General features: G+C 39.9%; 1 protein-coding gene across 1 annotated transcript in view; it reads left to right on the top strand.

Moving 5' to 3' along the window:
- The first annotated feature begins 8467 nt into the window (after positions 1-8467).
- The window catches only part of SPNS3 (SPNS lysolipid transporter 3, sphingosine-1-phosphate (putative)), a 30484-nt gene continuing 16704 nt past the window's right edge, over positions 8468-22247 (top strand). The window contains exons 1-5 of the mRNA XM_026708444.2: positions 8468-8778; positions 12869-12934; positions 18341-18477; positions 20073-20224; positions 21542-21608. Coding sequence (XP_026564229.1) covers positions 8580-8778; positions 12869-12934; positions 18341-18477; positions 20073-20224; positions 21542-21608 — 621 coding nt within the window. The 5' untranslated portion in view covers positions 8468-8579. The remainder of the gene's footprint in view (positions 8779-12868; positions 12935-18340; positions 18478-20072; positions 20225-21541; positions 21609-22247) is intronic.

Here is a 22247-nt window from a genome sequence, read left to right as displayed (position 1 = left end):
GATTGTTAAATGGAAACTTTTTAAAAAATGGGGAAAGCCAACTGTGAGAATCTGGCATATGCAGTATTGTCTCCTCTAGGAAGATCCAGTTAATCCATTATGGACAGCTGCTTGTCTGGAATAGTATAGGCAGGACCGTCTTAATAGCATTATGGGTCCCCAGGCAAAGCGGTGTACTGGGGCCCCTGCGACAACTACTCACAGGAATAAAAATGTAAATGGTTGATAAAATTAAACATATATTTGCATGTTAGTATTAATAAAAAATGCAGAAAAATGTAATAAATATATTGCTGTATTTATATGATACAAGGTGCATTGAAGGGTTAACATACACGGATTAGTATGGGGCCCCTATGCTCGTAGGGCCCACAGGCAAGTGCCCATCAGGCCCATGTCTTAAGACAGCCCTGGGTATAGGGTCTCCAGCTTGGGCAGGTGGTTTGATTAGAATCAATCAATTAAACGTTTATTGTCAATGCACAACAGTAAAATGGAAAGAAGACCTCCAAGGACACTTTCAGATCTGTTACTCTGTCGTTCTATACCTGTAACTTAATATATATTCCCAGTATACATGAGGTGAGAGTCGTCGGTATCCAAAGTGAACTTTTTTTGGTGGTGGCCTCCACTTTGCAGAATAGCTTCCTCTTGCCTCCAGAGGTCAGGATTGCACTGAAGTTGATATATTTTTACAAGGTGGTCAGAACAGTTATTTCTCAGAGCTTTGGAATGTGATGTTGCTCCACAATGGACTGGTGATAGTAGCTTTAAATGACTAACATTTACTTTATCACAATGTCCTTGTCGTTATAGTTTCTAGCTGATATCTCCCTACCTTGCAGATCTGGAGTGTTAGAAGTAGACACTCATTAATGCAACTTCCCCATTTCAGAATACAAGGGAAATGTACAAAATATGTTTCTTGGGTAGATGAGGGTGAGAATGGGAAGAAGATTTGTGAAACCAAGTATGAGATTGGTGCATATTTTGTAGGGTTAGATGTAACAAGAGAAGACCTACTTCCTCTCCAGATGTTTAGGACATTTCTCATCATCTGCTCCCAGCAGGATATTTAGTTTTGGAAGGCACCAGGTTGAAGAAGATAGTTGAAGTCTGCTCATGGTGGTAAGATTCCCCCTCAAATAATGTTTGCTTCTGGTGGGCTGTGAAAACTTTTTGGTGGGCCGCAGAGAAATCTCACCCCCAGAGCACCCCCACAAAGAAATTAATTCAGGCTGCACAGAAACACAAGGCTGCGCCACCCACATGGCCTCTGGGAACCCTCCCTGCCCACTCACTCCTTACCTGGTAAACTTGCCTGCTAAATTGCTATTTGTCCTTTTTCCAACCATCAGCTGTTCTGCTGTGCTGGGAGATTTAGATTAGCTAGGAAGCAGGAAATGGTTGAATTTCTTGCTTTCTAGCTAGTTTTAGACCTTCGGCTCTGCTTTTAAGCACAGCTGAACCTCCTTTAGGACTGAAGGTTCTATTATTCAGAGCAGACTCACGGCAAGCAAATTTTATGTAACAGACTCAGATAGCCGATGGCATATAGATAGATCACTGAATGATTCTGTGAACAACTCAATCTGCCTGCCTGCTTTGCCTGATTTCGGGTAAAAGTTGCTCTTTTTTTATAAGAAAAACAATATTTTTATAAATATTTATAATATTTACATACAAGCCATGCCCAGCCAGTCACATGACCACCAAGCCACACCCACAAATTAGGCCACACCCAGAGAACTGGTTAGTGGTCCCTGGGATTTAAAATTATGAATTTGGTGGTCCCTGAGGTCCAAAAGGTTGGCAACCCTTGGTTTAAATGCATTGCTGGGAATCTAAGGCTCAGCTTTCACTCCAGTTAAGCGTAAACGAGATAGGGTATTCATAGATTATTTCAATGTGAATTTTCCTAATGTTATACTTTTCAGCTAATATGATCACAATAGAGCCCCAAGTTTTTGTTGCGAAGTGAGACATTTGTTAAGTGAATTTTGCAACCCATTTTACAATCTTTCTTGCCACAGTTGTTAAGTGACTCACTGCAATTGTTAAATTAATAGCGCCATTGTTAAGTGAATCTGGCTTTCCCATTGATTTTCTTGTCATAAGATCAGAAACGGTGACCTAGTTTTGTCATAAGGTCACAAACGGTGATCATGTGACCCTGGATACTGCAATTGTCAAAAATTGAGTCAATTCCCAAGTGTCTTAATTTTGATGACGTGACCATGGGAATACTGCAATGGTTGTAAGTGTGAAAAATGATCCAAAGTCAATTTTTCAGTGCTGTTATAACTTTGAATGGTCACTAATTGAACTGTTGTAAGTTGAAGACTACCTGTATACAAAGCAGGATAGTTCTTCAGTTTTAAAAAATGCACACAAAAAATTCACACTCATGCACACCTGTGTAAGAGACAGAGAGAGGGAGAGAAGGATCAGAGGTGGTATTCAGCAGGTTCTGACCAGTTCTGGAGAACCATAGCGGAAATTTTGAGTAGTTTGGAGAACTGGCAAATACCACCTCTGACTGGCCCCGCCCCCATCTATTGTCTGCCTCCCAAGTCCCAGCTAACCGGCTGGGTCTTCTTTTGTTGCCCTCCACAGGAGAATGGAACTGGAAAGCAGGTCAGTGGGGTGGGGAGGGAATGGGATTTTGCAGTAACCTTCCCCTGTCACAACCACCAAGTCATGCCGTGCCCATCAAGCCACGCCCAGAGAAGCCACTGGTAGTAAAAAAATTTGAATACCACCACTGAGAAGGATAGACTAAAAAGCAAAATAATACAAACAATAATACTTCCTCCTGCAGGAGATTAGAGATTAGAGCAGAATACAAAAAGAACAATTAAAAACAGTGTTGAATAAAATCAGTCAGATAAAATGATCCAAAAGAAAGCCACCTGTTGTAAAACAAGACAGTAATAGAGTAATAAAAAAAATCCAATAATAATAATAGATATAATATATATATATATATATAACATTTTGTATTTTTGAACACATTAAATTGCATGCAAAAATACATAGCTGGTGCATAGAAATTTTGATACTATCTTTTTCTTTTTAAATCTCAGTCTAAGAAGAAACCTAGTTTATGAATGGAGAAACTGAGAGTCATTCCTTCCTACTTATAGCTCTGTAGAAGTGTAGAGGCTATAATGGAAATATTGACAGAGCCTTGGCCAGCTGAAGAATTTGTCCAGCCTTTTGGAATTTGGAAGTAAGATCTGGCTTTTTAACTGCATCCAAAGAAGTCAATGATTTACTGCGGATTATTAATCCTTCATGTCTTCAGGATGTCAGCAGTTTCTGAATTCAAGTAGACATGACTTCCTCATTATTTTGGCTTCTGATCTATTGGAAAATTCATTTAGACTGTGTGTGGTGGGGATGCATAAAGCCTGCCCTAATATTTTCAAATCTTGAGCATTTCTAATTTATGCCTATAAGAGATTGATTGTTCACAAGAAATGAATATAAACACAACAATTATAGTGACATCTGCTTGTTGATTCAATTATCAGCTTTCATGTAGGCTGGGGAGTTGAGCAATTCTTTCATGAGAACCAACCCAGAGTGCCAAATAATGCATGACCTTTTCTTATTCTGTGGTTCTTGTGTGTAAAAAGGCAAAGACTTAATCAAACAGACACAAACATATAAACCACCTTAATTTTTTACTCTCTTTTATGGACACCTCGGTGACTATGGAGATGTCTATCAGTGAGTTGGGTATTGGATTCTACTTCACATAACAAAATACTGTAGAGTACCTGAAATGTTACCTGTTTTGATTGACTTCAATATGAGATGGAATTTCCACACACACACACACACACACACAGATTTTATTCTGCTAGTCATTGCCAACCATAGGGATGGTACTCATCCAGTGGTGGGATTCCAACTCTTTTCCTACCGCTTCTATAAGTGTGTGCGCGCGCAGCACTTAAAGACCGCCCTCATTGTCAGTGTTGATGAGCTGAGCTGCTTTTTAGTTCAGCTGAGGCATGGCAATCTGCTCTGCTGCGCAAATCAGCTGAGCTAAAAAACAAGGGAATATAGGACAGGGAACAGCGGCGGCGGGTGGACGGGGGCCAGCCAGAGGTGGCATTTGCCGGTTCTCCGAACTACTCAAAATTTCCACTACCGGTATGCCAGAACTGGTCTGAACCGGCTGAATACCACCTCTGTATTCATCTCTGTTTCAAGGCCATTGAGCCAGCATTTTCCAAAGATATTTCCATGGCCACCAGCATGACTTTCTCACTCAAGTGATACCTATTTATCTACTCGCATTTGCATGCTTTCGAACTGCTAGGTTGTCAGGAGCTCAGGTGAGGTCTAGAACTCTCTTCCATCATGTGGCACTTGGGTCTCAAACCTGGGCTGCCAGCTTTCCAGCTGACAAGCCCAGCATCTTAACCACTGAGCCACGATACTGCCTTCATTAGAGATGAAGAGTCACAACATATAAAATAAATGGGGGGGGGCACGGATTAATAGATACTAGAGATTAGTATTGTTCTTACTTCAAGGAGGTCTTTTAAGGGATTAAGATTTATGAGATGATTGTGATCTCATTCCCCAAATTGTTGACCTGTCTTGAGGCTGTTTATTTATTCATTCCCAAAATCTTTCAGAAAATCTTCTAAGATTTTCTTCGAGTGAGATTTGGGCAACATTTATATATATTTTAATGAAATATTTTTGGCTACCCAGGGTTAATATAAGTATTTTAGCTCCGTATGGATGATGCATTGCTGAGCTAGTAAATAGCAGCTGCCCATTGGCTTCTGCACCGCATAAGCTGGTGTTTTATAAAATCTATTTTTTACTTTTTCAAGGAAATTATGTGAGCAATTTGCAGTAGTTAAGACTCTTTTCTTGTTTGAGGCTTCCAGATGTGGGTTGTTTCCCCACCCCGTTCTCTGGTATTCTAGCCCACAAAGAGCAAGGTGAAGGATATCCTTTTCATCTTGTTAATGAAATGATTAAATGACCAATTCCAGTATTGCTATCATTTGCTCATTTGGCAGATAAAACTAAACATTTAGCTTCAACCAGATCCATCTAAATAGAGCCCTTCTTTTTCCCAAAGGAGAAGCACTGGTAAATGAATTGGATTAGAGGTGGTATTCAGCAAGTTCTGACCAGTTCTGGAGAACCAATAGCAGAAATTTCGAATAGTTTGGAGAACTGGCAAATACCACCTCTGACTAGCTCCGCCGCCATCTATTCTCTGCCTCCCGAGTCCCAGCTGATTGGCTGGGTTTTCTTTTGTTGCCTTGCACAGCTGGGCAGGTTTGTGGGGTGGGGAGGGAATGGGATTTTGCAGTAACCTTCCCCCAGGAGTGGGGAGGGAATGCAGATTTTACACTATCCTTCCCCTGCCATGCCCTCCAAGCCAGGCCATGCCTACAGAACCAGTAGTAAAAAAAATTTTAATCCCACCACTGAATGGATCAGTAGTTTGGAAATTTAGAACACCCTGATAAAGAAGAATATTTGTAGTTGATTGTTGAAATGAGGAGTCTTTGATTTTCTCTGAACACGGTTGTTTTCTTGCTGATATTTCATTATCCAAGCGAGGGAGCATCATCAGTTCTACAATTGATGATGATTTGTGGTTTGGATAATGAAACTTCTGCAAGAAAACAACCAAACAACCAAGTTCAGAGAGTGCCAAGGATGCTCATTGGAACAATCTTGATATCCAAGCAAAACTGGCAAATGCTGGATGTACTATTTTTGTATTTCTCAGACTTGGCTGTTTGAAGATATGTGGACTTCAACTCCCAGAATTCCCTCATCAGCATATGCATATGCTTTCTAGTGTTGGGAGAAATATCCATCTGGTTCAGTTCCAAGCTGGGAGAAAGACATTGGAAACATGGAAGCTGATTGGAAAGATGGTTTATTGATGAAGCAGAACCACCAAGCATGTGTGATTCTGGGTAACTGACCACATGGAGGTGAGAATGAGGGGTATTTATACCTTCTCTTGGGCTTCGCACTTGAACTTCCTCTTCCTGTGCAAGAAAATGTATTCTATTGACTGTTGTAGGGGTTATAGCTGGCTCTGTAGGTTGTCTGGGCTAAGTTTGGTTGAAGCTTGGAGGTGATGCAATGTCTCCAGGAGATTGTGCAATGTGGTGAGCTCTGCTGCTAGATGGTAGAGGGTTAATCCAATTATTTCCTGAGGGATCATGTCTTAACCCCATCATCCTGGAGCGAGAGGTCTTTTGTTTTATAGGTAGGCTGGCCCAGTCTTTCTTAATGGGCAAAAAATATCTGCTGGGGGCTATTAAGAAAGGTGGGAGCTGTCTCTTTCTGTCTCCAAGAGCATGTTTCTCCATTCCTCGTTTAATAAAATATAATATTCTGCTTTTTTAATGTTTCTCAAAATATTTCATTCTTCTAGGAGATGGGGGGGGGGTCTTCCCTCATGAGGGAATTCTGGGAATTGAGGTCAAGACATCTTCAAGTAGCCAAAGCTGAGAAACACTGCTATATCCTTCATACATGGGGCTAATTTTGTGCTGTTTGAGAAGCAAGAACTAATTCACTTCCCTAGGTTCCCTGGCACACATCTTCAAGTAGCCAAGCTTGAAAAATACTATACTATGCTGTGCTGTGCTGTGCTGTGCTGTGCTATGCTGTGCTGTGCTGTGCTGTGCTGTGCTGTGCTATACTAATAATATATACTATATTCTATATACTATATACTATATACTATATATGCCTGCATTCTCTTCTGACTTCCTGTTTGGAGCCTTAGCCCTGGGGAAGCAGCGTTCAGGGTTAAGCACCATTAGCCAATTTTTGGTCTTCACTTCAGGAAGTTTGCTTAATATTTAGGTCTCTGGTGGGGCCCCCTCCCTTCTTTTCCACCTGACACAGGAACCATTTTGATCAACAGTTAAACTTAAGCAAGAACCTCTGTTCACAACTATATTTATCAGATAATTCTTATTTCTCTCCAGATACTGGCTCAAAGAAGACCACTAAATAGGGACAGTATTATCTTTTAACAGAGTGAGAAATCTGCTTCAAATGGCAGATGCTGGGAGATAGCTAAGATGAAACTCTATGAGCCTTATCCTGCACTTCTTAAATTAATAATCTGCTTCTGTGTGCAGTGAAGGACAGATCCCCTCGCTGACAGAAAACCCAGTTGGCAACAGCAATTTCTATTGTAGTTGCTGCCTTTTGAAATATTTTCCCCTCAGAGATTAGAATGGCCTCAATCCTATTGGTTTTGCAGTTTTAAAAATTTGGCTATGTACTCAGGCCTGGGGCTCAGAATGTGCTAAGGGCATCATTATTTGGCTTTACTGTTAGTTGATTAACCATCATGGCTGCTTTTATAAATTTATTTTGTGGATTCTTGTATTATTTAGTATTTTTTAAATTACTTGTTTTAGAATTTTAGAATTGTAAGCCAACCAGAGTTACTTGGTTAAGCTAGGTGGCTACAGAAATTGAATAACTAAATAAAATATATAAAGACAGTCCTATTGTACTATGGGATCCAGGGCAAGGAAAGTTTCAAGCCATGTATGTATGTATGTATGTATGTATGTATGTATGTACGTACGTACGTACGTAGGTAGATATTTTCTGCCTTTATTATTTTTACAAATAACTCAAGGTGGCAAACATATCCACACACCTTCCTCCTCCAATTTTCCTCACAACAACAACACTCACAACAACAACAATTGTTCAGCCCAAAAAGTGAGGTGGGTTGGGTTAAGAGAGAGTTATTGGCCAAAAGACATCCAACTGGCTTCAATGGCTAAGGGGTAGGACATGAACTGGTAGGCCTAATGCCTTAATCACTAGATCAAACTGGCTTTTCCTAGGCTCATGCTTTGAATTGATCTTACCTACTGTCCCACTGGATGAGGGTTGAAGTAGCTCACGTAACTTTTTTTTTCATTTTTTGCAAGCACCATTGCAGGCCTGTCGTGGCTGAGTTCACGTAATACCCTTTGTCATGGCTAACTGATGGATAGCCCATTCAATTAACTGAATTTTCAAGGTTCTCAAAGCCCAAGAAATCATCGGCTGACAGGTGGGTTGGCTTTGCACAAGATGTTAATATATGAACAACTGGTTTGTGGGTTTAGTGGGCTGTGAGGACACAGCTTCCATCCGAAGTCACAAGTCAGTTCGCTCCGATTAGAGTTCCTCTTTCAATGTGGCTCTTTTTTACAACCGAATCTGCTCAGCATCTAAACATGGGTTCTTCTGCTTGTCTCCGCAGGTTTATAATCCCAATTTAGCTTAGCCTTGCAATAGAGATGCCCATGATAAACACCTTGTCTTCTCAGCCACTTGAGAGAAGCGGGCTGCTTTTCTCACTGGCGTGTGACCGTGTTGGACGGAGGGGAACCTTGGAAATTCTGTGGCCAGTACACAGATGGCTTTTTACAGGAAATGACTGAGCAAAGCTAAGTTCCTCCTGTTGGAGGCAAGAGCAAAGCTGAAGCTCCTTGTAGAGCAACAGAGAAGGAAGTGCGGATCAAGGTATGGCTTTCTCCAACTAATCGGCAGTACTGATGAGGAAGATGGCTGAAGGAGTGATCCCAGACCTGCCGCCTCCATCCCCTGCCTCTGTCAAGGCTTATGGAACCATGGAATCAGCTGAGCAACCCCCTCAGGGATCGTCGCAGCCACCCACCAGAAGGGCTTACATCGCTATTGCTACACTTTGCCATCTGAACCTGGTGAATTACATGGACTGGTTTCTTGTAGCAGGTAGGTTGGATCCCATTAATAATTACCTTGTGGCAATAGCACCCAGAATGTAGCTTTAATGATGGGCTGAAAACTTTCTTGCAGTTTAATAATAATAATAATAATAATAATAATAATAATAATAATAATAATAATAATAATGCTTATTGTACCCTATGACTATTAATAAGTGTTGTACTTTATGATTCTTGACTCTTGACGATTGTATCTGTTCTTTTATGTATACTGAGAGCATTTGCACAAAGACAAATTCCTCATGTGTCCAATCACACTTGGCCAATAAAGAATTCTATTCTATTATGTTCTGTTCTATTCTACTCTATTCTATTAATTGATTATAATAATAATTGACACCTAAAATGCTGGCAGCAACCCGTATCAACCATCAGTGCCAGTTAATAATATTTGTGATACATATTTAAATGTTCAGTTGACTGAGTTTCATGTTTAATGAATAAAGTTGTTTATTATACACAAAAATGACAGTATACACAGCAGATGAGATAACCATGCTGGGTTTCATATCACAAATCACTAGTCGAACACTTCCCTAGTGTTTAGGACTGCCTGATGTATCGGTGGATTATGCGAGCAGATCCCAGTAAGGTGGCCTTCTGCAGCTGACCAATGGTGATCTTGTCAGCGCCAATTGTTTTTAAGTGCTTGCCTAGGTCTTTAGGCACAGCACCCAGTGTGCCCAGTACCACTGGAACCACCTGCACTGGCTTATGCCAGAGTCTCTGCAGTTCGATTCTCAAGTCCTGATATCTGGTGACTTTTTCAAGTTGTTTCTCATCGATTCTGCTATCACCAGGTATGGCAATGTCGATGATCCACACTTTTTTTCTTCTCTACAATCATGATGTGCGGGGTATTGTGTTCCAGAACTTTGTCAGTCTATATTCGGAAGTCCCACAGTAGTTTTGCATGCTCATTATCGACCACTTTTTCAGGTTTATGATCCCACCACTTCTTTGCTACAGGCAGATGGTAGTTGTGACACAAGTACCAATAGACCATCTGAGCAACTGTGTTGTGACATTGTTTGTAGTCAGTCTGAGCTACTGTCTTGCAACAGCTCAGTATGTGATCAATGGTTTCATCCGCTTCTTTGCAGAGTCTGCATTTGGGGTCATCAGCAGATTTTTCTATTCTGGCTTTGATTACATTCATTCTGATGGCTTGTTCTTGGGCTGCAAGAATCAGGCCTTCTGTTTCTTTCTTCAGTGTTCTGTTGGTCAGCCATAACCAGGTCTTTTCCTTATCTAGTTTTCCTTGGATCTTTTCAAAGAACTGTCCATGCAGTGCTTTGTTACACCAGCTGTCAGCCCGAGTTTGCATCGCTGTTTTTCTCTATTGATTCTTGGTTTGCTGAATTTTGAGCAGCTTTCTCTTGTTGACCTCCATCAAAGCTGGTTCAACACTGTCTTTCACGTAATCTGCCAGAGCATGCTTCTCTTCTTCGACTGTCTGCTTCACTTGCAAAAGTCCTCTGCTGCCTGCTTTTCTGGGCAAATATAACCTGTTGACATCACTACATGGATGCAGCGCATAGTGTATGGTCATCAGTTTTCTTGTTTTCTTATCCAAGCTGTCCAGCTCTGCCTGTGTCCAATTTATGATCTTAGCAGTATATCTGATGACAGGTATGGCCCAGGTATTTATAGCCTTGATGATGTTACCACCATTCAGTTTGCTTTTTAGAAGTTTTCTGACCCTTTGTGTGTATTCTTTGCTGACCATATTTTTCACTTGCCCGTGCTTGATATTATCCAGCTGCAGTATGCCCAGGTATTTGTAGGCTTCGGGTTGGTGGCACTTGATGGCTTGTCCATTGGGCATTTCAATTCTGTCACTTTCTATGATCTTCCCTTTCTTCAGTGCCACTGTGGCACGTTTGTCCAGGCCAAACTCCATGCTGATTTCAGTGCTGAAAATTCGAATTGGTCAGTGACTGGATTTCAATTTGTGATTTTCCCTATAACTTCAGATCATCCATGTACAGCAGGTGAGAGGTTTTCTGTGAATTTTTAGCAGTTTGATAACCCAGGTTAGTTTTCTGTAAAATTGTTGACAGGGGGGTCATGGCAATGATGAACAGCAGAGGTAATAAAGAATCACCCTGGAAAATCCCTCTTTTGATGTTGACCAGTCCATAGCTTTCACTTCCCCCACGGGGTGCCGCCTTGGTGTGGCGGGGGGCTTAACTGTTCCAATGAAGCTGAGAGCTGTGCTGGTGGTAGTTCAAACTACCAGCAGGTCCAACCATGTCAGAGAGGTCTAGGCCGAGGAGCAGAACTGAGTGCACCCAACAACCCATGCAATGAATCATGGTGAAACACAACCGAACGAAGCCTATACCGGCTCAGTCATCACCCGGGTTAACAAGGACCGCGTCGGGTGCTGGGGAACCTGGGCATCCAGCAACAAATGGGCTACAGGCCACGGGTTCCAAAGCTGAGCAACCAGGGCGTGGGTCTGCAGGGCTACTGGAAGCTGAACAACCTCAGAATCGGCAGAAATACACCATGTCAGAGAACCGCACTGTAATGAAATGCTACTACAAAGCAGAACCAGAAAAACGAGGCTATCAAAAAAGGATGTACAAGTTGATGATGAGTATTATTATTATTATTATTATTATTATTATTATTATTATTATTATTATTATTATTATTATTATTTGAACACCATAGGCGTTGACAAATTTGCCATCAGTCAATTGCAGAAGGCAGCTTTACTGGGAACAGCTCCCATCCTGCGGCGATATCTCTAACACCATCAAACATCCAGATCTGCCTATCCCATGTCCTTGGTAAGGACTTGATAGGTACACAAAAATGCCAAACCCAATCTGAACATCTGGCTGTGTGATGATTCATAATTATAATAATAACAACAACAATATTTTTGTCTGTACAAAAAAAAATGTTTTTCTGACTGTACTCTCCAGATCCCTGAGAATTTCTCAGTGATGTTTTTGAGTTGCTGTAACAAACACTTCCATCTCTCTGCAGCCTCTCTGTTTATTCATTCTTCCTACTATGAAATGCCCCTATGGGAACAGTTGTTTCTTGAGATGCTGCCTTGGGATGAACTAGATGTTACAGGGAGGCTAAAGATTTTTGGAGAACCATTGTACAATGATAATTGGACCATTCAAACACCTCTCTCAATCACTTCATAACTAAGTAGTAAAAGTAAGAATTCCACTATCATCAGAATATAATTAAAATACTCTCTTAAAGGAAAAATTGAAAGCAATTTCTCATTAAATTGGATAAGAACTAGAAGGAAAAATGGGGATGAGGAATGAGGAATATGCTTAGTGAAGCATAGCACTATCTACATTTTCTTGTTGCAATAAGAAAAAAAAAGTACAATTATTTTGAGCTATTTTCATATCAGTTTTCATGGGCTAAAGCTCAATGCCCCAATTGCCCTAAATGGAGATGATAGAATAAATGTTGGAATAATGGGTTTGATCATCTAGTCTAGCTAAAGCATCTAGTTAAAGCAAGGGTGTCAAACTCAAGCACCGGGGCCCAGATCCAACTGGTGGGGTACTTAGATCTGGCCTGTGGGGCCACCCTGGAAACAGCGAAGGACTGGCCCATGGTGCTTCTGCCAGAGAAAACAGAGCTTGGGAGGGCCACACTGGCAGAGGATTGCAAGAGCCCGTGGCAGCTGAAAATGGAGCTCTTGAACCCATTTTCACAGTCAGAGCACTTGGGCCACCACAGCCTCCCCCAACATAAGTGACATCAAACTGGCCACGCCCACCCTGGCCATGCCCACCCCAGCTCCCAGAGGAAGTCGCAAAACAGAAGTCGCAAAACAGGCCTGTTTCTGGCTTCCAGTGGGTCAAAGTATAAGAATAAGATAAAAATGTATAATGTATATCAAAAACAGTAAACAAGATGGTGAATCTAGGGAACAATACAGGTGCTTACAATACACAGAAAAAGGACCAGTCACCATAACCTGGGAAAAGAATCAGGTGCTTACTGCTTGTTTGTTGTGAAAATCCTGGGGTCAGGATAGGACAATAACTTCATGAATTAATCTATTCCATATCATTTTGTTTCAGGAGTCCTTCTGGACATACAGAAATATTTTAATCTTACAGACCAGACTGCGGGCCTGTTACACACTGGTAAAACAATTCTCTCTTCCAGGATTAATAATTTATCTTAATCTTTTGGTTTAGTCCAGGGGTATCAAATTCAATTTCATTGAGGGTCGCATCAGGGTGGTTTTTGACCTCGGAGGGCCAGGGGTAGATGTGGCCATGGTGGAGGTGGCCATGGGACTCCTTTGTCTTTCCTCTTTCCCTTTCTCCTTTTCTGTCCCTTCTTTCATACTCAAATGCAAAAGGGGAAACATTTCTCCTTTTGTTTTGTTTTTAGTTTGTTTTGATAGCCCTCTGCCAGCAAAAACTGAGCTTGGGATGCCGTTGTGACCAAAAACGGGGTGTGGGGGGGCTCTGAGTACCCCCTGAACTTCATTTTCACTGTCATCACTCAAGTCAGGTGTGCCTGTGGTGCCCTGAAGACTCTGCCAACAAAAAATGGGTTCCTGAGCTCCATTTTTGACTGTGACCACCTCCTGCAACCCTCTGCCAGTGAAAACAGAGCTGCAATGCTGCAGCTCCGTTTTCGCTGGCAGAGGCACCGCAGGCCAGTCCTTCGCTGTTTCCAGGATGGCTCCGCAAGCCAGATCTAAACACCCCATGGGCCAGATCTGGCCCTCAGGCTTTGAATTTGACACCCCTGGTTTAGTTGGTAAATATATTCTGAAAGTAAATTACTTACTACTGTGCTTTTAATTTGCAAAATAATGAGGAAAACAAACAGGGACATTTAAATGTAGGGGCAATGGAAGCCAATGTAACACAATAGTTAGAGCAGATTTCGCTGGCAGGTCTTCTAGATATATTGAGATGACAAAGCTCAGAATTCATGGCTTTCCGTGTTGGGAATTCTGGGAGTTGAATTCTCAACCCATTTGTAAGATAGGTTTTGATCGCCACTATATAAAAAAAGAAGTTGAAAGTCTAGAAAGACTGCAGAGAAGAGCAACAAAGATGATTAGGGGACTGGAGGCTAAAACATATAAAGAAAGGTTTCTAGAATTGGGTATGCCTAGTTGGATGAAAAGAAAGACTAGGGGTGACAAGATAGCAGTCTTCCGATATCTCAGGGGCTGCCACAAAGTACAGGGAGTCAACCTATTCTCCAAAGCACGTGAAGGCAGGTAAAGTAGCAATGGAGGGAAACTAATCAAGGAGAGAACCAACTTAGAACTAATGAGAAATTTCCTGATAGTTAGAACAATTCATCAGTGGAACAGCTTGCCTCCTGAAATTGTGGGTGCTTTAACACTGGAGGTTATAAAAAGAGATTGGACAACCATTTGTCTGAAATGGTATAGGATTTCCTGCTTGTGGAAAGGGTTGAACCAGAAGATCTCCAAAGTCCCTTCCAACTCTGTTATTATGTTATAATATATGGTATCAATGATATATAGCAAGAGGATGAAGGTGGATACCTTGAAGAAGCTTAAAGGTTATTATCCAAGCTAAAGAGCAATGATCTGTTTTTAAAAACCAATAAAAACTTAAATTAAAAAAAAGCAATGATCTGCCAATATAACCACCCAAAATCTAATTTTCAGATTCCTCTTGTCATAGAGAGCCATCAAAAAAAAATCTAGATGGCTCCAATGAGGCAGGGAAGGGTACACACAGCCCTCTAAATGGTGTTCAGTAAGCATCCATACGTCCCTAGACAATATGGCCAATGGTTGGGAGTTGTAGTTTAATGACACCTAAGAAACCTGTGCTACATCATCCTGTGCTTGGAACTTCTAATTTAAAGCCAGGTCAACAGCTAGAGTCAAAAGTTCTTTTTTAAAAAAAAAAATACTTTATTCAATTTTCAAAATTTAAAAACATAGAATAAAACTTTATACGTCATTATACTAACATCAAGACTTTTATATTTCCTTATCATATATATATTTTCTTAAGTTTTCACGGGTACTTACATATATGGTATTCAGCTTTGCTTGGGTATTTTCACACGTCATTGTAGTTGTGCTTTTAAAGTTGTAGCAACATTTCGGCAGAATCTCATCTGCCATCATCAGGCTTCTGTATTGTGTAATGTATTGTATTGTATTGTGTAATGTAATGTATTGTATTGTGTAATGTATTGTATCTGTACTGTGTAATGTAACAATACAGAAGCCTGATGATGGCAGATGAGATTCTGCCGGAACGTTGCTACAACTTTAAAAGCACAACTACAATGACGTGGGAAAATTACCCGAGCAAAGCTGAATACCATATATATCGGGTATATATATATATATGTTTTACAATTCCATTACCATTACATATTTCTTTCATCATTCAATTTCAAATTAATATATAAATACATATAAATAGATATGAGTATAGATACAGGTATTTACATAGTTTCTCATTCTTTACCTAATTGCCATTTTGATTTCTTTTTATTCTTACACCATTCATATCGGGCATCCCAGACATTTATAATATATCGACTCTTCTTTATCTCTTAATTTCATTGTTAGCCTGTCCATCTCTGCACAGTCTAAGATTTTTTTATGACAACACCCTCTGATGGTACATTTTCCTGCTTCCAAAATTGTGCATAGGAAATCCTAGCAGCTGTTAAGATATGTAACATAATATAGTTGTCTTTTTTATTAATTTTTTCCATTATTATGCCTAGGGTAGTTCTAAACTGGTTCTATGATATGACTCATATAGGGAAGCTCTCTATGTATATTTAAAACAAACGGTGCAATTTCTCACCCATTCTGCTTTGGAAATTAAAAAAAAACCTATAAATGTTGACAGGAAACAGAATTTGGGACCTAATTTCATATCCTGTGCTTTTCAAGAGAAGTTGTGGTGGCTAACCTTTCTAAACTTAGGGCCTTTGTGATTATGAATGATGCTATTTTATCACATTATTCTTCATTTTGCCATTCCTTTCCATATTTCCCACATTAAAAAAATGGATGGCTTGGATTATAACTCTCTTGACATATTGGATTGCTATGATTGCTTGACTTACAACAATAATAGACACCAGAATTATAATTGTAAATCATGGCGGTCATTAAGAGGGTTATCATGTAACGTACCTGATTTTATTACATTTTTCGCAGCAGTTGAACGTGACAGTCATTAAATGAATTCCTCAATTGACTTTATTTTTTTGCTGGAAACCAGAAGTAAACTTCAGAAACAGGCAAAAAATGTCAAAAAAAAAACCCAAAATCACAGTCACATGACCATGGAGTACTTTAAATAGCCATAAAGTGGATTTAAAATAAAGAAAGATATCTGCTGAACTGAATGCATGCATACAAATAATCCTCAACTTACAACAGGTCACTTAATGACCACTTGAAGTTATGTTGGACTTCCAAAATGCTACTCATGTCTCATCCTCAAAATTATGACTACCAATAATCTATTAGCGAGGATCAAATCTCAACAGTCTTGGACTTCCTGTCATCATTCTCTCAATTTTCCAAGAGAGACAGCTCTATAGAAGGAACAGTTGCCCTGTAGACCTAAAGCTATTTGTGTTAGAACAGCTATACTAATAGTATCTGCAATCATATATCTATCTCTATATCTATATCATCTATATTTATCTATTGTTAGGGTCCCAGCAACAGGCCCCTTGGCACTTCAGGGCTGCCATCTGTCTGTGTGTCTGTCTGTGTGTCTGCCTTACTATCTATCTCTCTATCCATATATCTATGTATCATATCAATACAGGTAGCCTCAACTTATGACCACAATTGAGACCAAAATTTCTATTGCTAAGTGAGACATTTGTTAAGTGTGTCTTGCCCCATTTTACAACCTTTCTTGCCACAGTTGTTAAGTGAATCAGTGCAATTGGTAAATTACTAAAACGGTTGTTAAGTGAATCTGGCTTATACCCCTTGAGTTTGCTTGTCAGAAAGTCACATGACCTGGGACACCGCAACCATCATAAATATGAGTCAGTTGCCAAGCATCTAAATTTTGATGACATGACCATGGGGATGTTGCAATGGCCATAACTGTGAAAAAGGGTAATAAGCCATCTGTTTCAGTGCCGATGTAACTTCAAACGGTCACTAAATGAATTGTTGTGAATTGAGGACTACCTGTATATATGATAAAAGTGCAGCTTAGTAGGAAGTATTACCTAGTCCTCAATATTACTTAGTATTTAGTAGTACTTAGAAGCCAACAGTGATTTCCCAGAAGGGAGTTTTGTATTAATGTGATGCTACCAAAAGGCCCTTTTCTTGTCATTTTCCATGCCAGTTATAGCAACAGCACTTAGACTTATATACCGCTTTACAGCCGTCTCTAAGCAGTTTAGAGTCAGCCTATTTCCCCTAACAATCTGGATCCTCATTTTACCCACCTCAGCAGGATGGAAGGCTGAGGCAACTTTGAGTCTGGTGAGATTTGAACTTGCAGGCAGCCAGCAGGCAGCAGAAGTAGCCTGCAGTACTGCACTCTAACCACTGCACCACTGTGGCTCAGTTAAGTAGATAAGACTACAAGCATGGGCATTTTATTGCAGATTATGTTTTACTATAAGAAATGTTCTTTTGTGTCCCAGGATCCTAAGCCTTTTGGGGACTTGCTTTTTCATGTTAACAATTTGAAGAGGATCCAACAATTCACAGTTGCCAGTGGAGCACCTTAAGTATTGACATTATGGGATTCCACTTAGCTGGAATTTTCATGGGATTCCACTTAGCTGTGTTCTTCAACAACAGTAGCATCTATCTCATCTTCCAGGATAATTCCAGGTGAAACAGACTGTAATAAATCTAGTGTGAGATGACGAATACACCTTGAAGAGCATCCGGAAGCTCCAGTGGTGCAAAATGCAGCAGCCTGCATGGTTTTGTGCAGATCTTGGTGTGCAGATTTATTACCTCTCCTGCGGGAGCTGCATTGGTTTCCGATTTGCTTCCGGGTGCAATTCAAGGTGCCGGTTGTCACCTTTAAAGTCTTTCATGGTTTGGGACCAGATATCTGAGGGAACGTCTCTTGCCGGTCACATCTATCCAACCCATCAGAGCAGGAAGGCAAGGAATTTTGCGGGTCCCATCCCCTACACCTGGTGGGACCCAGAAGAAGGGCCTTCTCCGTGGTGGCTCCCTCTCTCTGGAACATCATTCCTCCAGAGATTAGAATAGCTCCCACTCTAACACTCTTCCAGAAGGTGCTGAAGACCTGGTTCTGCCAGTGGGCTTGGTGTGTTGTCACCAGGGCAAGGGGTGGGGGCGGGGGGGTTATATTATTTTATTAATTTATTATGTGATTATTCTTTTTTATTAGTTTTATTTTTTTAATATATGAGGTTTTATATTCCTGTAAGTCACCCTGAATTGCCATGTGCGAATAGGTGGCAATATAAATTTCCTAAATAATTAGATAAAATGATAGGTGTATTTAAAGTCAAGTCAGGTTGTTCATCATTACTCTCCTTTCTTTTCATGGCAGTTTTCATTCTCTGTTTCTTGTTCTCGGCTCCTGTTTTTGGATATCTTGGGGACCGATACAATCAGAAAATCATCCTCAGCATTGGAATATCCTTCTGGTCAACAGTTACCTTTTGTAGTTCCTTCATCCCTGCTTCGGTAAGAGAGATTATTTGCTTTGGTGCATTCCTCTCTGCTCCATGCTGGATCAAATCTTTGTCCTAGTGTCAGTCTGTTTAAATATTTAGAGATCATAGAGTGCATATATCAAGGTCAGCAATAAGATGGCTGGAAAACTCTTACCACATTGCCAAATTCTATGCAGAAACACATTTCAATGAAGATTTCAATGTCTTCACCTAAGATTTCCAAAATCTTGTGAGGTGTGTGGTTGATACAAATGATAATAATTTGTTAAATTTCCATAGTGTCTTTCCTGCAGAAATCAAGATGCAGTATATATTATGCTCCCCAAAAATTTAATTAATAATTAAAATGGGATTTGAAATACACAGCAGCTTTCTTGGAAGAAGCATTCAAGTAGCAAAATTAGCTGTCCAGTCCTTCCTTATCCTTGTTTCTTGGCCCTGTCACTTTTGCACATATTTACCCATAAATCCATTTTTTAAAATTTGCACTCAAGTCCATTAATGAAATCATGAAAATGGGCATGTAAATAGCATCTAATGCATCTTCTAATATATGTTGTGTCTTAAAATATGCATTTTCAAAGGATATTTTCTTATCTTGAATTTCCAAATGTATAATCTGCCCATTTATTTATAATATAGATTGGATTCTCACATTGCATTAGGCCATTGATTGTAGCAGATATAATAGCTGGATCTTAAGTACCACTTTAAGTTTTCATAATATTTAGTGGTGCTTAGGAACTGCTTGTGTATTTAAATTCTAAAGCACTCTGGTATTAATTTGCTATTTTTATTTTATATTGGATTCTTTATAGTGCATTATTGTATGGGTCTCTAGAAATAAAACATATTTCTGGTTTAAATTATTCAGGTCACAAGTAAGAAGGAACTTATACATTTCTGACAAACAGGAACTGCTTAAAGTCATGTTAACAACTTCAGTTTCAGGTCAAAATAGTAGGACAAACCCAAACTATATGAGTTTAGTGTTCCACCCTTTGAATAGCTTTTTTAGCAACATGGCAGTGATTACAAACTTTCACTAAATGTTTTCCAAAGTGTTATATATATATATATAAATATATTTCTTTTTGTACTGACCATACTTTATGATTGAAAGAGAGTAATTTCACAACAAAAAACTGCCACTTCTTTTGCAGAACAATTGCTCATTATTCTAAAGATTGCCTAATTTCAATTTCTTCTATTTCCCCCCCCCCCACCAACTTTTTAGAATTAGGCAACTTTTTTTCATCCCTGGGGGACAGTAATTTTTAAGGGATTGGTCAACATTTTTGGCTCTATTTTCCAAGGGTGAAAGAATCAAAAACCACATTTTACTACTTAACCTCTCCCTTTTCTTTCAGGAAAGAATAGTCTAATAGATGCAAAAATTATATGGATTTTTGCACAATCTTCCCCACACCTGTTAACCAGAGTTTAATATAGAAACATGATTGAATAGAATAGGGAAAGAACACATAGAGAATAGATATAGATCAGTGTGCATCCATAAGAAAATGATTTCAATTAAAATTTTAAAACATTATACTAGATCTTGGTGGGCGTGACTGAATGTGCCCTTTCCAAATTCTCATCTAGATGCCCTGGCTGTTTTTTATTTCACGGGGACTGGTGGGTGTTGGTACCTCCAGTTTTTCCACCATAGCACCTACCATCATTGCTGACTTGTTTGAGAAAGACTATCGGACATGGATGTTGTCAGTCTTCTACATCTTCATACCTGTTGGAAGGTAGATCTAACCATGCTCAAAGATTGAACCTACAATTAGTAGATATATCCGTATGAATCGTATTGATATCCTGCTTCTCATGCAAGAGTTCAAAGCATCATCCGAAATATTCAAACTTTGATTTTATCTCATTGCAACCTAAACCAAGGGACAGCAACTATCCATGGTCTCTTCTTATATAGGATTCCTTGGGGGAGTGGGGCAGTGGTGGGATTCAATTTTTTTTACTACTGGTTCTGTGGGCAAGGCTTGGTGGGCATGGCAGGGGAAGGATACTGTAAAATCTCCAGTCAGAGGTGGTATTTGCTGGTTCTCCGAAATACTCAAAATTTCTGCTACCGGTCAGAACCTGCTGAATAGCACCTCTGGAGTGGGGTGAATTGTAAGGAATGGGTTCTTGGGTTCAAAATTAATGGGATAGCAATAGCACTTAGAGTTATATACCACTTCACAGCCCTTTCTAAGCGGTTTACAGAGTCAGCCTTATTGCCCACAACAATCTGGGTTCTCATTTTACCTACCTCGGAAGGGTGGAAGGCTAAGGCAACCTTGAACCCACTCAGGATCGAACAGCCAGAGTGAGCAGTGAGTTAGTCCTGCGTCACTGCACTCTAACCATTGTGCCACCACAGGATGAGGGGGTGGGGATGGTGAAAATGGATAGGCTGTTATCAGGCATTGAGCTGGAGATCTATCCTCCCATCATTGAACTTTGATTCCTGTGAAGGAAGGATCTTCTGGGGGTAACTTAAGGAATCCACAGTCTTTCTCTCAATACAGGTAGTCCTCAAGTTACAACTATTTGTTTAGTGACCATTCGAAGTTACAATGGCATTGAACATTTTTTTTCCACACGCTTACAACCATTATACAGTAGCATCTTCCTGGTCATGTAATCAAAATTTGGATGCTTGGCAACTGGCTCGTATTTAGGATAATTGTACTGTCCTGGGGACATGTGATCACACTTTGTGACCTTCTGAGGAACAAAGTCAGTGGGGAAGCCAGATTTATTTAATGACCATGTTACTAACTTAACCACTGCAGTGATTCAACTGTGATAACATGGGGCAAAATTCACGTAACCACTATCTTATTTAACAACATAAATATTGGGCTCGATTGTGGCCGTAAGTCAAGAACTACCAGTACATATCAATTCAGAGATCTCAGTTAAAATCATTTTTAGCTCCCTCCAAAATGTAGCATGTAAATAACGGGTTGAAATGACAGGAAGGAGGATACCTGCACAACACAGGAAGTTGAACTCTGCAGCTTTAAGGGCCTCTTTCAACTTGGATTTTTCCTCTCTTGCAGTGGACTCGGTTATATCCTGTCATCTGGAGTGGCGCGTGCAAGCGGTTTTTGGGGCTGGGGCTTCAGGGTGAGTCTTGGCTGGCCAGCTCTATCTTTAAGAGAATCCCCCTGGTTTAAAACGGTGGGGTTCTGTCAATCTGTTAGTAGTGTAACTTCTACCTTCTCTTTCAGCTGGTTTTAAGAAAACGTTGAAAAAGAAATCATGTACACAAAGATGGTGACATAGTTCTGCAATGTTCACATTTTTGCCTATGTGTGTGATCTCTCCCTGTTTCTCTCTCTAATCTATTTTATCTATCTATTTATCTATCTATCTATCTATCTATCTATCTATCTATCTATCTATCTATCTATCTATCTATCATCTATTTATCTCTCTCTCTTCTGTCTGTCTATCTATCTTTCTATCTTCTATCTCTATTATCTCCTATTTATCTCTCCTCTCGTCTGTCTGTCCATCCATCCATCATCCATCATCTATCTATCTATCTATCTATCTATCTATCTATCTATCTATCTATCTATCTATCTCTCTTCTGTCTGTCTGTCTTTCTTTCTATCATCTATCTCCATTATCTCCTATTTATCTCTCCTCTCTCTTGTCTGTCTATCTATCTGTCTATCTATCTATCTATCTATCTATCTATCTATCTATCTATCTATCTATCTATCTACTATCCATCCATTCAGACACACACTGTGTGTT

This window comes from Pseudonaja textilis, chromosome 1 (genome assembly GCF_049901715.1).
Source record: "Pseudonaja textilis isolate UNSWEBS1 chromosome 1, rPseTex1.2, whole genome shotgun sequence".
NCBI classification, from domain to species: domain Eukaryota; kingdom Metazoa; phylum Chordata; class Lepidosauria; order Squamata; family Elapidae; genus Pseudonaja; species Pseudonaja textilis.
This window is presented reverse-complemented; position numbering and strand designations above follow the sequence as displayed.